At 60.0% G+C, this 15,796-nt stretch overlaps 1 protein-coding gene across 1 annotated transcript in view; it reads left to right on the plus strand.

Annotated features, from left to right (window-relative positions):
* abr (ABR activator of RhoGEF and GTPase) overlaps window positions 1-15,796 on the plus strand; it is an 85,441-nt gene that overhangs the window by 48,855 nt on the left and 20,790 nt on the right. Inside the window, exons 6-15 of the mRNA XM_085964593.1 lie at window positions 123-183; window positions 3,130-3,182; window positions 4,561-4,701; window positions 5,137-5,258; window positions 7,362-7,530; window positions 8,945-9,067; window positions 9,746-9,821; window positions 10,061-10,165; window positions 10,301-10,375; window positions 12,109-12,206. Coding sequence (XP_085820719.1) covers window positions 123-183; window positions 3,130-3,182; window positions 4,561-4,701; window positions 5,137-5,258; window positions 7,362-7,530; window positions 8,945-9,067; window positions 9,746-9,821; window positions 10,061-10,165; window positions 10,301-10,375; window positions 12,109-12,206 — 1,023 coding nt within the window. The remainder of the gene's footprint in view (window positions 1-122; window positions 184-3,129; window positions 3,183-4,560; window positions 4,702-5,136; window positions 5,259-7,361; window positions 7,531-8,944; window positions 9,068-9,745; window positions 9,822-10,060; window positions 10,166-10,300; window positions 10,376-12,108; window positions 12,207-15,796) is intronic.

The following is a 15,796-nucleotide window of genomic DNA, read 5'->3' on the forward strand; positions in this document are numbered from 1 at the left end:
TGCGGCATTGCCATGGAGTTGAGGGGTCAGCGGAGCGACTGACCGCGGCAAGCGGTTTCCGGGAGGGGGTTCGGAGCACAGAGCGTGACTATGGTGTGAATATTCTCTCTCTCTCTCCCAAGGATCTGAAAGTCAAAAGCCCCAAGGATTCGAAGGAAGGTTCCACCTCTATCACACTGGAAGGTATGTTCCTGCAATCTGCTTTGAAGACAGCAGCTGATCCTCCGACCCTCCATCCCTCCGTGCTCCCTTCCCTCCATCCCTCCGCGCTCCCGCCCCTCCGCACTCCCATCACTCCCTTCACAAAGAGGAGCTGTGATCTGATCACTTGCCGCGTTCTTGTTTTGTGCCCGAGTGTGAGACTGATTGGCAGTCTGCACAGACCCTCCCCACCCCCCGCCGCTGCCGTGTGTCTGTGTGGAGTCCACAGTCAGGTGACAGTCGCACTCGCAGCCTTGGTGGGTACCAGGAGGCAGAGGGTGGGGGAGGAGGGCAGGCGATGGAAATACTGCTGGTTCTGAGGCTTTGCTGCAAGTGTACTTGTTACGGTAATGCACCCTGCTTCTGCTTTGTCTCTTTTGTGTTTCTCTGTCTCATTCATATTCCGTTCATTCATCTCCCTCGGTGCGAGAGACAAGCAGCTTCCCAGGGACATGAAAGACAATATCAGTCGTCTGCCTGTTACCCGCCTGTCGCTCGAGCCCTGCTGCCTCGATCCAAGCACTTTATCCGCTATTTGTTCCGATTATTTTGGTAGTTTCCTTTGTCCTGGCCAGTTGGTTTGTGTAAGATGAAGGAGGGAGACCGAGCCCATCCTGAATGTTCAGCATTCTGTAGAAGAGGCGGGGAGATGTAGGGGAGAGATTGCGAATTCTCCTCGGTCTGTATTTAGTCCCGATGTCCGATGTCTGCGACGGGCTTTCCTTGATCAGGGTGGTCCTGTGAGAGTTAATGTCGGCCCCTTGCTCACTCCACCCGTCTCTCGGGTTTGGACACGGGATGTTACCGTGTTGTGTAAATATTGTGGCCAATGTTTGAACCAACCACGCGAGCACGGGCGGCACAGAATCCTCGCTCGCGCACGACGGCGCCGTGTGCGTAATCGGCAGGCGCAGTGCATGGAGCCCAGTTTGGGTTCCGCCAGGGCCACTCAGCTCCTGACCTCATTACAGCCTTGGTCCAAACATGGACAAAAGAGCTGAACTCAAGAGGTGAGGTGAGAGTGACTGCCCTTGACATCAAGGCAGCATTTGATCAAGTGTGGCATCAAGGAGCCCTAGCAAAACTGAAGTCAATGGGAATCAAGGGGAAAACTCTCCATTGGTTGGAATCATACCTAGCACAAAGGAAGTTGGCTGTGGTTGTTGGAGGTCATTCATCTCAATCACATGACATCACTGCAGGTGTTCCTCAGGGCAGTGTCCTAGGCCCAACCATCTTCAGCTGTTTCATCAATGACCTTCCCTCCATCATAAGGTCAGAAGTGGGGATGTTCGCTGATGATTGCACACTGTTCAGCACCATTCGAGACTCGTCAGATACTGACGCAGTCCGTGCCAATATGCAGCAAGACCTGGACAACATTCAGACTTGGGCTGACAAGTGGCAAGTAACATTCGCACCACACAAGTGCCAGGCAATGACCATCTCCAACAAGCGAGACTCTAGCCATCTCCCCTTGACATTCAATGGCATTACCATCACTGAATCCCCCACTATCAACATCCTGGGGGTTACCATTGACCAGAAACTGAACTGGACCAGCCATATAAATACTGTGGCTACAAGAGCAGGCCAGAGGCTGGGAATTCTGCGGCGAGTGTCTCACCTCCTGACTCCCCAAAGCCTTTCCACCATCTACAAGGCACAAGTCAGGAGTGTGATGGAATACTCTCCACTTGCCTGGATGAGTGCAGCTCCAACAACACTCAAGAAGCTTGACACCATTCAGGATAAAGCAGCCCGCTTGATTGGCACTCCATCCACCACCTTCAACATTCACTCCCTCCACCACTGGCGCACTGTGGCTGCAGTGTGTACCATCTACAAGATGCACTGCAGCAACTCGCCAAAGCTCCTTCAACAGCACCTTCCAAACCCGCGACCTCTACCACTTAGAAGGACAAGGGCAGCAGACGCATGGGAACATCACCACCTACAAGTTCCCCTCCAAGCCACACACCATCCTGACTTGGTCCTGTATCGCTGTTCCTTCACTGTCGCTGGGCCAAAATCCTGGTACTCCCTTCCTAACAGCATTGTGGGTGTACCTACACCATATGGACTGCAGCGGTTCAAGAAGGCGGCTCACCACCATCTTCTCAAGGGCAATTAGGGATGGGCACTAAATGCAGGCCTAGCCAGCGACGCCCACATCCCATCAATGAATAATAAATAAATAAATAAATAACCAGTCCGAATGTTCCTTCGCAAAGTTCTTGGTTATCGTCTTGTTGCCAAGACCTCTGTGCGAGTCTGCCCGGTACCGCATGTGAGAGATTGCCACCCCCCCCCCCCCCCCCACCCAGGAGCATGGAATTGTCGGCTCGCGAGGTGCAAACTCCGTCCGTGTCACTCACAACAAACCACCCGTCAATAATTTACACCAAACTCTTCGATGAGTCGGAGCCGAGCTCTGTTGCCCTCTCCCTCCGGACACAGGCCCCAGATACAGCTCAGATTGCAGGTGCTCACTCATTCCCGAGAGCAAAAGTGATCCGGACATTTCACTCATCACTGGAGCGGACTTTACATTGTGCAACTATGAACAATTTCATCTCTGTCAGCAAATCTCCCACTACAATGTCACGTCAAACACTCCCAGGGCAGGTACAGCACAGGTTAGATACAGAGTAAAGCTCCCTCTACACTGTCCCATCAAACACTCCCAGGGCAGGTACAGCACGGGTTAGATACAGAGTAAAGCTCCCTCTACACTGTCCCATCAAACACTCCCGGGCAGGTACAGCACGGGTTAGATACAGAGTAAAGCTCCCTCTACACTGTCCCATCAAACACTCCCAGGGCAGGTACAACACGGGTTAGATACAGAGTAAAGTTCGCTGTGACCGGGTGGAGTTTCAGTGATTGTAGAAGTTTCTTTCTGACTCGGAGTGGTTTGTTTTTCAGCTCTCCTGTACAAACCGATTGATCGAGTCACTCGGAGCACTCTGGTGCTGCATGTAAGTACAGAGCCAGTCCCGGTGGTAAATGTCTCCCTATTGCAGTGTGGCTGATTGTGGAGGACTGGTTGTCATGTAACTAGCCCAGGTGGCCGAGCGTTAACCGGAGGGTGCGGAAAGGAGACGGTGTTTTGGAATCATTCTCCTGCTGGCTTACAACCCAAGATTTTATGGAAAAGTCTCAACTTCCCATCCCTTCCCCAGCCCCATCCTTGAACTTCACTACTGCCCCTCCGACAGTGCAGCACTCCCTCAGTACTGCCCCTCCGACAGTGCGGAACTCCCTCAGTACTGCCCCTCCGACAGTGCGGAACTCCCTCAGTACTGCCCCTCCGACAGTGCGGCGCTCCCTCAGTACTGCCCCTCCGACAGTGCGGCGCTCCCTCAGTACTGCCCCTCCGACAATGCGGCGCTCCCTCAGTACTGCCCCTCCGACAGTGCGGCGCTCCCTCAGTACTGCCCCTCCGACAGTGCGGCGCTCCCTCAGTACTGCCCCTCCGACAGTGCGGCGCTCCCTCAGTACTGCCCCTCCGACAGTGCGGCGCTCCCTCAGTACTGCCCCTCCGACAGTGCGGCGCTCCCTCAGTACTGCCCCTCCGACAATGCGGCGCTCCCTCAGTACTGCCCCTCCAACAGTGCAGTGCTCCCTCAGTACTGCCCCTCCGACAGTGCGGCGCTCCCTCAGTACTGGGAGTGTCGACCTGGATTTTCTGCTCGTGTCTCTGGAGTCGAACTTGAACCCATGACCTGCTGAATGAGAGGCGAGAGAGAGAGAGAGCTACCCACTGAGCCACGGCTGACACAAAGTCTTGAACTGGGACTATTTACTCGACTCTGAGTCAGTAGGTTGTGGGTTCAAGTCCCACTCCAGGGACTTGAGCACATAAATCTAGGCTGACACTCCCAATGCAGTACTGAGGGAGCACCACACTGTCGGAGGGGCAGTACTGAGGGAGTGCCGCACTGTCTGAGGTGCTATCTTTCAGCTGAGACGTTAAACTGAGGCCCCGTCTGCCCTCTCTGGTGGATGTAAAAGATCCCATGGCACTATTTTGAAGAAGAGCAGGGCAGTTCTCCCCGGTGTCCTGGCCAATATTTATCCCTCAATCAACAGCACAAAAACAGATAATCAGATGGTCATTATCACATTGCTGTTTGTGGGAGCTTGCTGTGCGCAAATTGGACGCCGTGTTTCCCACATTACAACAGTGACTGCACTTCAAAAAATACTTCATTGGCTGTAAATCGCTTTGAGACATCCGGTAGTCATGAAAGGCACTGTAGAAATGCAAGTCTTTCTTTTTATTCTGCTGGAAACCCAAGAGCTGGTACCGAGACCCCTGACCCGTGTGGCTTTAACTGTTGTGTACCTTCGCAGGACCTGCTAAAACACACGCCCACAGAGCACCCTGACTACCCCCTGCTACAGGACGCACTCCGCATCTCGCAGAACTTCTTGTCCAGCATCAATGAGGAAATCTCGGCCCGCCGGACACAAGTGACATTGGCGAAGGGAGAGGTGAGTTACACTGCGAAGTATGGCGGGTCAGTATCGCAGGGAGGGGGCAAGAGATGTTGCTGCGATATGGTCCCTGTCGCCTCGCCCTGCGGTCACCAGGCCGAGCGAACAGTTATTGACCACTCTGGAACGTCCCTGTCCCGCCTGATCATTGGAGGAATCAGTAGAGACAAGAGAATGATACCATGGCAACACTATACACGCACGGCAGAAACTCCCAATGGCTGGGCGGAGCCCCCTCATGTCGCGGTGTCGGGGTTCCCCCTCGTGTCGCGGTGTCAGTAATTCCCCCGGTGTCACGGTGCCGGTAATTCCTCCATGTCACGGTGCCGGTAATTCCTGTCGTGTCACGGTGTCTGTAATTCCCCCCGTGTCGTCGCGTCGGTAATTCCCACTGTGTCACAGTGATGGTAATTCCCCCCTTTCTGCTTTCAGAATCGGCAGCTGGTGAGGGACGGGTTTATTGTTGAAATTTCGGAGGGAACCAGGAAGCTGCGACACGTTTTCCTGTTCACCGACCTCCTCTTGTGCGGCAAACTGAAAAAACAGGCTGTCGGGTAGGTACACACTGACCGGGGGGGGGGGGGGGTGGGGGGGGCCGGAAGGAGGTTGGATTCCTGGGGTACTCACTGTGAGATGGGGGAGAGTATTCCTGGAGTAGACACTGAGATGGGTTTGGGTTAATAAGGGACAGTCAACATGCATTTGTTAAAGGCAAATCGTGTCTGACTAATCTGACTGAGGTCTGACTGATGAAGTTAGAGAGGGTTGATCAGGGTAGTGCAGTAGGTGCTGTGCATGTGAACTTTCAAAAGGCGTTTGATAAAGTACGTCTGTCTGTCTCGGTCTGCCTCTCTTTCGGTCTCTCTTTTTCTTTCTCTCTTTCTTTCAGTCTCTCTCTCTCTTCCTCTCGCTCTTTCTCTCTCGTTCCCTCTCTGTCTCTCTCTCTCTGTCTGTCTCTCTCTCTCTCTCTCTCTTACTCTCTCGCTCTGGCTCTTGCCCGCGCTCGCTCTGTCTCTCGCTCTCTGTCTCTCGCTCTCTGTCTCTCGCTCTCTGGCACTGTCTCTCTGGCACTGTCTCTCTGGCACTGTCTCTCTGGCACTGTCTCTCTGGCACTGTCTCTCTGGCACTGTCTCTCTGGCACTGTCTCTCTGGCACTGTCTCTCTGGCACTGTCTCTCTGGCACTGTCTCTCTGGCACTGTCTCTCTGGCACTGTCTCTCTGGCACTGGCGCTCTGGCACTGGCGCTCTGGCACTGGCGCTCTGGCTCTCTCTGGCTTTCTGGCGCTCTGGCTCTCCTGCGCTCTCACTCGCTCGGCCTCGCTCGCTGTCTGCCTCGCGCTCTATCTGCCTCGCGCTCTATCTGCCTCGCGCTCTCTCTGCCTCGCGCTCTCTCTGCCTCGCTCGCGCGCTCTCTGCCTCGCTCGCGCGCTCTCTGCCTCGCTCGCGCGCTCTCTGCCTCGCTCGCGCGCTCTCTGCCTCGCTCGCGCGCTCTCTGCCTCGCTCGCGCGCTCTCTGCCTCGCTCGCGCGCTCTCTGCCTCGCTCGCGCGCTCTCTGCCTCGCGCGCTCTCTGCCTCGCGCGCTCTCTGCCTCGCTCGCTCTCTGCCTCGCGCGCTCTCTGCCTCGCGCGCTCTCTGCCTCGCGCTCTCTCTGCCTCGCGCTCTCTCTGCCTCGCGCTCTCTCTGCCTCGCGCTCTCTCTGCCTCGCGCTCTCTCTGCCTCGCGCTCTCTCTGCCTCGCGCTCTCTCTGCCTCGCGCTCTCTCTGCCTCGCGCTCTCTCTGCCTCGCGCTCTCTCTGCCTCGCGCTCTCTCTGCCTCGCGCTCTCTCTGCCTCGCGCTCTCTCTGCCTCGCGCTCTCTCTGCCTCGCGCTCTCTCTGCCTCGCGCGCTCTCTGCCTCGCTCGCGCGCTCTCTGCCTCGCTCGCGCGCTCTCTGCCTCGCTCGCGCGCTCTCTGCCTCGCTCGCGCGCTCTCTGCCTCGCTCGCGCGCTCTCTGCCTCGCTCGCGCGCTCTCTGCCTCGCTCGCGCTCTCTCTGCCTCGCTCGCGCTCTCTCTGCCTCGCTCGCGCTCTCTCTGCCTCGCTCGCGCTCTCTCTGCCTCGCTCGCGCTCTCTCTGCCTCGCTCGCGCGCTCTCTGCCTCGCTCGCGCGCTCTCTGCCTCGCTCGCGCGCTCTCTGCCTCGCTCGCGCGCTCTCTGCCTCGCTCGCGCTCTCTCTGCCTCGCTCGCGCTCTCTCTCTCTCTCCCTCGCTCGCGCTCTCTCTCTCTCTCTCTCTCTCTCTCTCTGCCTCGCGCGCGCTCTCTCTCTCTCTCTCTCTCTCTCTCTCTCTCTCTCTCTCTCTCTGCCTCGCTCTCTCTCTCTCTCTCTCTCTCTGCCTCACTCGCGCTCTTTCGCGCTCTCTGCCTCGCTCGCTCTCTCTGGCGCGCTCTCCGCCTCTCTCTGCCTCCCTCGCTCTTTCTCTGCCTCCCTCGCTCTCTCTCGCTCTTGCGCTCTCTCTTTCTCTCTTGTCTCCCTCTGGCTCTCTCTTGCTCACTCTGCCTCTCTCCTTCTCACTCTGTGTATGTCTCTCTCTCACTCTCCCTCTCCTCTCATTCCCTGTGTGTCTCTCTCATTCTCTGTCTCTCACTCTCTCTCTGTCCTCACACACTCTGTTTCTCTCCCCAGGAAGCAGCAGCAGTATGACTGTAAGTGGTACATCCCGCTCTCTGACCTCATTTTTCTGTCTGCGGAAGACTCTGAGCCGAGCCCACAGATTCACATGGTGCCTGATTACGAGCTGGAGGAAATGAAGATGAAGATTTCTCACATCAAGAATGAAATACAGAAAGAAAAGGTAACGTCAGAACAATCAGTCCCACGCGGTCAGAACTGGGGGCTTGCCTCTGTTACACACCATCCCACACCGGGCGGTGCTCCCCGGGGCTCAGTCCCACATCAGGCGGTGCTCCCCGGGGCTCAGTCCCACACCGGGCGGTGATCCCCGGGGCTCAGTCCCACATCGGGCGGTGCTCCCCGGGGCTCAGTCCCACACCAGCGGTGCTCCCCGGGGCTCAGTCCCACACCGGGCGGTGCTCTCCCACTCCCCGGCCACAGAAGTGCCAGGCAATGACTACTAGGCACTTGGTCTAAGCGTTAAACAAAGCTTTAATCAACTGTTTTACAACATGGAGGTCTAGTTGTGTCCTTCACTAGTTCCTGTTAAGAATGTCCTGAGCAAGCTGGGCCCATGCCTGAGTATTTATACTCTCCCTGGACAGCGCCACCCGCAGGCCGCTCAGTATTATTTCATAAGTCTTTCTTTCATGGATGACTGATTCATGTCAATGACTATCTCCAACAGGCGAGAGTCTAACCACCTCCCCTTGACATTTAATGGCATTACCATTGCCGAGTCCCCCACCATCAATATCCTGGGGGCCACCATTGACCAGAAACTTAACTGGACCAGCCACATAAATACTGTGGCAACAAGAGCAGGTCAGAGGCTAGGTATTCTGTGGCGAGTGTCTCACCTCCTGACTCCCCAAAGCCTTTCCACCATCTACAAGGCACAAGTCAGGAGTGTGATGGAATACTCTCCACTTGCCTGGATGAGTGCAGCTTCAACAACACTCAAGAAGCTCGACACTATGCAGGACAAAGCAGCCCGCTTGATTGGCACTCCATCCACCACCTTAAACATTCACTCCCTCCACCACCAGCACACCGTGGCTGCAGTGTGTACCATCTACAAGATGCACTGCAGCAACTCGCCAAGGCTTCTTCAGCAGTACCTCCCAAACCCACGACCTCTTCCACCTAGAAGGACAAGGGCAGCAGGCGCATGGGGACACCACCACCTCTAAGTTCACCTCCCAGTCGCACACCATCCGGACTTAGAAGTATATCGCCGATCCTTCATCGTCGCTGGGTCAAAATCCTGGAACTCCCTCCCTAACAGCATTGTGGGAGTACCTTCACCACACGGACTGCAGCGGTTCAAGAAGGCGGCTCACCACCACCTTCGCAAGGGCAATTAGGGATGGGCAATAAATGCTGGCCTTGCCAGCGACGCCCAGATCTCATAAACAAATTTTTTTTTTTAAAGTCCCACACCGGGCGGTGTAGTTCTGTGTGGGGGGCAGGTGCTGTGATCGAGCAATGCTCTCTGCTAAGCTTGGTTCTGAATCCTGGAGGTTGGGCCTCGCTGAGTGTTCCTGTTTCCGGATGCCTTGGCTCACTCTCTCTCTCTCGCCTTCCATTCTCAGAAATCCCCCAAAGGACAGAGCCGGGCGTTGGAGCGATTAAAGAAAAAGATATACGAGCAGGAATCCTGGCTCCTCCTGCACTCCCCCAACATTCCCTTCAGGATTCACAACAAGAACGGAAAGGTGAGGGGTCAGTGAGTGACCAGGTCAGTGAGGGGCCAGTGAGTGACCAGGCCAGTGAGTGACCGGGCCAGTGAGGGGCCAGTGAGTGACCAGGCCAGTGAGGGGTCAGTGAGTGACCAGGTCAGTGAGTGACCAGGCCAGTGAGTGATCAGGTCAGTGCAGGGTCAGTGAGTGACCAGGTCAGTGAGGGGTCAGTGAGTGACCAGGTCAGTGCAGGGTCAGTGAGTGACCAGGTCAGTGAGTGACCAGGTCAGTGCAGGGTCAGTGAGTGACCAGGTCAGTGAGGGGGCAGTGAGGTCTGGGGCAAGACAGTGGGGTCGGGGGGCAAGGCTGGGGGACAGGGTCGTGCGGCAGTGTCACAGGGATGAGGGTGGGGTCGCAGGGCGAGGGTGGGGTCGCAGGGTCGAGGGTGGGGTCAGGGTCGGAGGGTCAGGGGTTGAAAGCAGGTCGCGGAGGAGGATGGGGTTGGAGGGTCCGGGGTTGAAGGCAGGGAGGGTGGGGGTCGGAGGGTCAGGTTGTGGAACAAGGATGGGGTCGCAGGGGCAAGGGCAGGGTCACAGGACGAGGGTGGGGTTGGAGGGCGAGGGTGGGGGTCGCAGGGTCGAGGGCGGGGTCACAGGGCGAGGGTAGGGTTGGAGAGGTTTGCACACTGCTGATTGTTCTTTTTCTCGCTCCCAGAGCTTTTTGTTCCTGCTGTCCTCGGATTACGAGCGGAGCGAGTGGAGGGAAGCGATCGAGAAACTCCAGAAGAAAGGTGAGGCCGACCCCCGCCACTCGACACCATCCCGAAGCGGCAGTTTTTGTGTCCGCGATCGAAGGTCGTACTCGGGAACGCGACCCCTCCTCCCACCCTCCGGTTTGGCTGCTGGTGGGTCTCCCACTGAGAGCTAAAGGTCAAACCTTGTCTCGTGCCGGTCAGTGTCTGCATGGGGTCGGATTCCCGCGTTGACGTGAATGAATCATGTGTTAAAGTGTCCACTCCTCTCCCAACAGATCCGCAGGGCTTCGTGCTGAGCTCCCTGGAGCTCCAGATGTTGACTGGTTCGTGCGTGAAGCTGAGAACAATCCACAACATCCCCGTCACCAGCAACAAGGAGGGTGAGTGTCGCCCCGAGCCGCCAAGCGTGGCGAGATCGATGTGTTGGGGTTGGGGGTGATCTCCGTGTTGGTGGGTTATTCTGTCAGAGCCAAGCCCTAGGGATCAATTGACCCCCAGTTGACCTCTCTCCACAGATGATGAACCGACCGGACTCTACGGTTTTCTCCACGTCATCGTCCGATCGGCGAAGGGATTCGAGAACTCGGCCAGTGAGTAACTTATTCCTCAATCCGTCAAATCTCCCACCTCGCTGCGGATCTCGGTTACGGTCACTTCCATCAGATGAATGCTGGCTCTCCCTCGCTCTCCCCGCCTCCCTCGCTCTCCCCGCCTCCCTCGCTCTCCCCGCCTCCCTCGCTCTCCCCGCCTCCCTCGCTCTCCCCGCCTCCCTCGCTCTCCCCCGCCTCCCTCGCTCTACCCGCCTCCCTCGCTCTCCCCGCCCCCCTCGCTCTCCCCGGCCCCCCTCGCTCTCCCCCTCCCGCCCTCCCTCCCCCTCTCGCCCTCCCCCTCTCGCCCCCCCCTCTCGCCCTCTCCCCCTCCCTCTCCCCCCTCCCTCTCCCTCTCCCTGCTCCCTCGCTCTCTCCCTCTCCCCCCCTCACTCCCTCTCTCCCCCTCCCCCCCCTCCCTCTCTCCCTCTCCCTCTCCCTCTCCCTCTCCCTCCTCTCTCCCTCTCCCTCTCCCTCTCCCTCCCCCTCCCCCCTCCCCCTCTCCCCTCTCCCCTCTCCCTCTCCCCGCTCCCCCTTGCTCTCGCTCTTCCTCGGCCTCTCTCTCTCTGTCCCTCTTTCCTTCGCCTTCGCTCTCGCTCTCGCTCTCTCCCTCGATATCTCTCTCTCTCTCTCTCTCCCTCTCACTCTCACTCTCCCTCTCACTCTTCTTCCCTCCCTCGGTGTGTCTCTCTCTCTCTTCCTCTCTCCTTCGCTCTCTCTCTCTGTCTCTCTCTCTCTGTCCCTCTCTCCTTTTGCGCTCTTTCTCTCTCTCTCTCTCTGTCCCTCTCTCCTTCGCTCTCTCTCTCTCTCAGTCCCTCGGTCTCCTTCTCTCCCCCTGTCTCCCTCGATCTCTGTCTCTCTCTCCCTCTCTACTTCTCTCCCTCCCTCCCTCCCTCTCCCTCGGTCTCCCCCCCCACCTCCCTCCCTCCCTCCCTTCCCTCTTCCTTCTGGTCTCTCTCTCTCCCTCTCTCGATCTCTCGGTCTCTCTCTCCCTCTCTCGGTCTCTTTCTCGGTCTCTTTCTCGGTCTCTTTCTCGGTCTCTCTCTCGGTCTCTCTCTCGGTCTCTCTCTCGGTCTCTCTCTCGGTCTCTCTCTCGGTCTCTCTCTCGGTCTCTCTCTCTCGGTCTCTCTCTCTCTCGGTCTCTCTCTCTCTCGGTCTCTCTCTCTCTCGGTCTCTCTCTCTCTCTCGGTCTCTCTCTCTCTCTCCCTCGGTCTCTCCCTCGGTCTCTCCCTCGGTCTCTCTCTCTCTCTCTCTCTCTCGGTCTCTCTCTCTCTCGGTCTCTCTCTCTCTCGGTCTCTCTCTCTCTCGGTCTCTCTCTCTCGGTCTCTCTCTCTCTCGGTCTCTCTCTCCCTCGGTCTCTCTCTCTCTCTCTCCCTCGGTCTCTCTCTCTCGGTCTCTCTCTCTCTCTCTCTCTCTCGGTCTCTCTCTCTCTCTCGGTCTCTCTCTCTCTCTCGGTCTCTCTCTCTCTCTCTCGGTCTCTCTCTCTCTCTCTCGGTCTTTCACTCTCTCTCAGTCTTTCCCTCTCTCTCTCTCTCGGTCTCTCTCTCCACCCCGCTGGACTGCCTGGCACTGAACGTGGAGTTGAACCAGTAAAACATGAATCGAGTTCAATAAGAAGTGTTCAGGGGATCGTGCCCTCTGCGACCCTGTCACTAGCTTGGACCAGGGCTGGCTCCAGTTTCAGTGAGATCTTTCTCTGCAGTTTATTAATCGGCTCACTTCCATTCTCTCCCCAGGTCTGTATTGCACCCTCGAAGTCGATTCCTTCGGTTATTTTGTCAGTAAAGCGAAGACCAGAGTTTTCAGGGACACAACGGAACCGCTCTGGAACGAGGTGTGTCTGGGGGTCAGGGTGTGCCCTGGGGTCAGGGTGCACCCGGGGAGTGGGGTGTGCTTGAGGGTCAGGGTCAGACTGATGAGACGTCCTGTTGTATCACGGCCTCTGGGAGATGGGTTTGTTTATCTGCCGAACTCTAAAGATTGTGATTCCATCAGATTAACAGGTCACAATGTCACTATATTCAGCAGTGTCCCCTGAATGTGCTGACTCTCTTTTCCCCCCCCCCCCCTCCCCTGGCTCTCTTTTTCCCCCCCCCCTCCCCTGGCTCTCTTTTTCCCCCCCCCCTCCCCTGACTCTCTTTTCCCCCCCCCCTCCCCTGACTCTCTTTCCCCCCCCCTCCCCTGACTCTCTTCCCCCCCCCCCCCTGACTCTCTTTCCCCCCCCCTCCCCTGACTCTCTTTTCCCCCCCCCCTCCCCTGACTCTCTTTTCCCCCCCTCCCCTGACTCTCTTTCCCCCCCCCTCCCCTGACTCTCTTTCCCCCCCCCCCCGACTCTCTTTCCCCCCTCCCCTGACTCTCTTCCCCCCCCCCTCCCCTGACTCTCTTCCCCCCCCCCTCCCCTGACTCTCTTCCCCCCCCCCTCCCCTGACTCTCTTCCCCCCCCTCCCCTGACTCTCTTTCCCCCCCCCTCCCCTGACTCTCTTTCCCCCCCCCCCCTCCCCTGACTCTCTTTCCCCCCCCCTCCCCTGACTCTCTTTCCCCCCCCCCCTCCCCTGACTCTCTTTCCCCCCCCCTCCCCTGACTCTCTTTCCCCCCCCCTCCCCTGACTCTCTTTCCCCCCCCTCCCCTGACTCTCTTCCCCCCCCCCTCCCCTGACTCTCCTCCCCCCCCTCCCCTGACTCTCCTCCCCCCCCTCCCCTGACTCTCTTTCCCCCCCCCCTCCCCTGACTCTCTTTCCCCCCCCCCCTCCCCTGACTCTCTTTCCCCCCCCCCTCCCCTGACTCTCTCTCCCCCCCCTCCCCTGACTCTCTTCCCCCCCTCCCCTGACTCTCTTCCCCCCCCTCCCCTGACTCTCTTTCCCCCCCCTCCCCTGACTCTCTTTCCCCCCCCTCCCCTGACTCTCTTCCCCCCCCCCTCCCCTGACTCTCTTCCCCCCCTCCCCTGACTCTCCTCCCCCCCCCCTCCCCTGACTCTCCTCCCCCCCCTCCCCTGACTCTCCTCCCCCCCCTCCCCTGACTCTCCTCCCCCCCCTCCCCTGACTCTCCTCCCCACCCCTCCCCTGACTCTCCTCCCCCCCTCCCCTGACTCTCCTCCCCCCCCTCCCCTGACTCTCCTCCCCCCCTCCCCTGACTCTCCTCCCCCCCTCCCCTGACTCTCCTCCCCCCCTCCCCTGACTCTCCTCCCCCCCTCACCCTGACTCTCCTCCCCCCCTCCCCTGACTCTCCTCCCCCCTCCCCTGACTCTCCTCCCCCCCCTCCCCTGACTCTCCTCCCCCCCTCCCCTGACTCTCCTCCCCCCCTCCCCTGACTCTCCTCCCCCCCTCCCCTGACTCTCCTCCCCCCCTCCCCTGACTCTCCTCCCCCCTCCCCTGACTCTCCTCCCCCCCTCCCCTGACTCTCCTCCCCCCCCTCCCCTGACTCTCCTCCCCCCCCTGACTCTCCTCCCCCCCTCCCCTGACTCTCCTCCCCCCCTCCCCTGACTCTCCTCCCCCCCTCCCCTGACTCTCCTCCCCCCCCTCCCCCTGACTCTCCTCCCCCCCTCCCCTGACTTCTCCTCCCCCCCTCCCCCTCCCCTGACTCTCCTCCCCCCCTCCCCTGACTCTCCTCCCCCCCTCCCTGACTCTCCTCCCCCCTCCCCTGACTCTCCTCCCCCCCTCCCTGACTCTCCTCCCCCCCCTCCCCTGACTCCTCCTCCCCCCCTCCCCTGACTCTCCTCCCCCCCTCCCCTGACTCTCCTCCCCCCCTCCCTGACTCTCCTCCCCCCCCTCCCCTGACTCTCTTCCCCCCCCCTCCCCTGACTCTCTTCCCCCCCCTCCCCTGACTCTCTTCCCCCCCCCTCCCTGACTCTCTTCCCCCCCCTCCCTGACTCTCTTCCCCCCCCCTCCCCTGACTCTCTTCCCCCCCCCTCCCTGACTCTCTTCCCCCCCCTCCCCTGACTCTCTTCCCCCCCCTCCCCTGACTCTCTTCCCCCCCCTCCCCTGACTCTCTTCCCCCCCTCCCCTGACTCTCTTCCCCCCCCTCCCCTGACTCTCTTCCCCCCTCCCTGACTCTCTTCCCCCCCTCCCTGACTCTCTTCCCCCCCTCCCCTGACTCTCTTCCCCCCCTCCCCTGACTCTCTTCCCCCCCCTCCCCTGACTCTCTTCCCCCCCCTCCCCTGACTCTCTTCCCCCCCCTCCCCTGACTCTCTTCCCCCCCCCTCCCCTGACTCTCTTCCCCCCCCCTCCCCTGACTCTCTTCCCCCCCCTCCCCTGACTCTCTTCCCCCCCCTCCCCTGACTCTCTTCCCCCCCCTCCTCCTGACTCTCTTCCCCCCCTCCCCTGACTCTCTTCCCCCCCCTCCCTGACTCTCTTCCCCCCCCTCCCCTGACTCTCTTCCCCCCCCTCCCCTGACTCTCTTCCCCCCCTCCCCTGACTCTCTTCCCCCCCTCCCCTGACTCTCTTCCCCCCCCTCCCCTGACTCTCTTCCCCCCCCCTCCCCTGACTCTCTTCCCCCCCCCTCCCCTGACTCTCTTCCCCCCCCCCTCCCTGACTCTCTTCCCCCCCCCTCCCCTGACTCTCTTCCCCCTCCCGCTCCCCCCTCCCTGACTCTCTTCCCCCCCCCCCTCCCCTGACTCTCTTCCCCCCCCCCTCCCCTGACTCTCTTCCCCCCCCCCCCTCCCCTGACTCTCTTCCCCCCCCCCTCCCCTGACTCTCTTCCCCCCCCCCTCCCTGACTCTCTTCCCCCCCCCTCCCTGACTCTCTTCCCCCCCCCCTCCCCTGACTCTCTTCCCCCCCCCCTCCCCTGACTCTCTTCCCCCCCCCCCTCCCCTGACTCTCTTCCCCCCCCCTCCCTGACTCTCTTCCCCCCCCCTCCCCCTGACTCTCTTCCCCCCCTCCCCTGACTCTCTTCCCCCCCTCCCCTGACTCTCTTCCCCCCCCTCCCTGACTCTCTTCCCCCCCCTCCCCTGACTCTCTTCCCCCCCCTCCCCTGACTCTCTTCCCCCCCCCTCCCTGACTCTCCCCCCCCTCCCCTGACTCTCTTCCCCCCCCTCCCCTGACTCTCTTCCCCCCCCCTCCCCCTGACTCTCTTCCCCCCCTCCCCTGACTCTCTTCCCCCCCCCCCCTCCCCTGACTCTCTTCCCCCCCCTCCCCCGACTCTCTTTTCCCCCCCCTCCCCGACTCTCTTTCCCCCCCCTCCCCCGACTCTCTTCTCTTCCTCCCCCCCCTCCCCCGACTCTCTCTTTCCCCCCCCCTCCCCCGACTCTCTTTCCCCCCCCCTCCCCCGACTCTCTTTCCCCCCCCCCTCCCCCGACTCTCTTTCCCCCCCCCTCCCCCGACTCTCTTCCCCCCCCCTCCCCCGACTCTCTTCCTCCCCCCCTCCCCCTGACTCTCTTCCTCCCCCCCTCCCTCCCCTGACTCTCTTCCCCCCCCTCCCCTGACTCTCTCTC

This window comes from Somniosus microcephalus, chromosome 22, assembly GCF_052327205.1.
Source record: "Somniosus microcephalus isolate GS21.2 chromosome 22, FLI_Smic_1.0, whole genome shotgun sequence".
Classification (NCBI taxonomy): domain Eukaryota; kingdom Metazoa; phylum Chordata; class Chondrichthyes; order Squaliformes; family Somniosidae; genus Somniosus; species Somniosus microcephalus.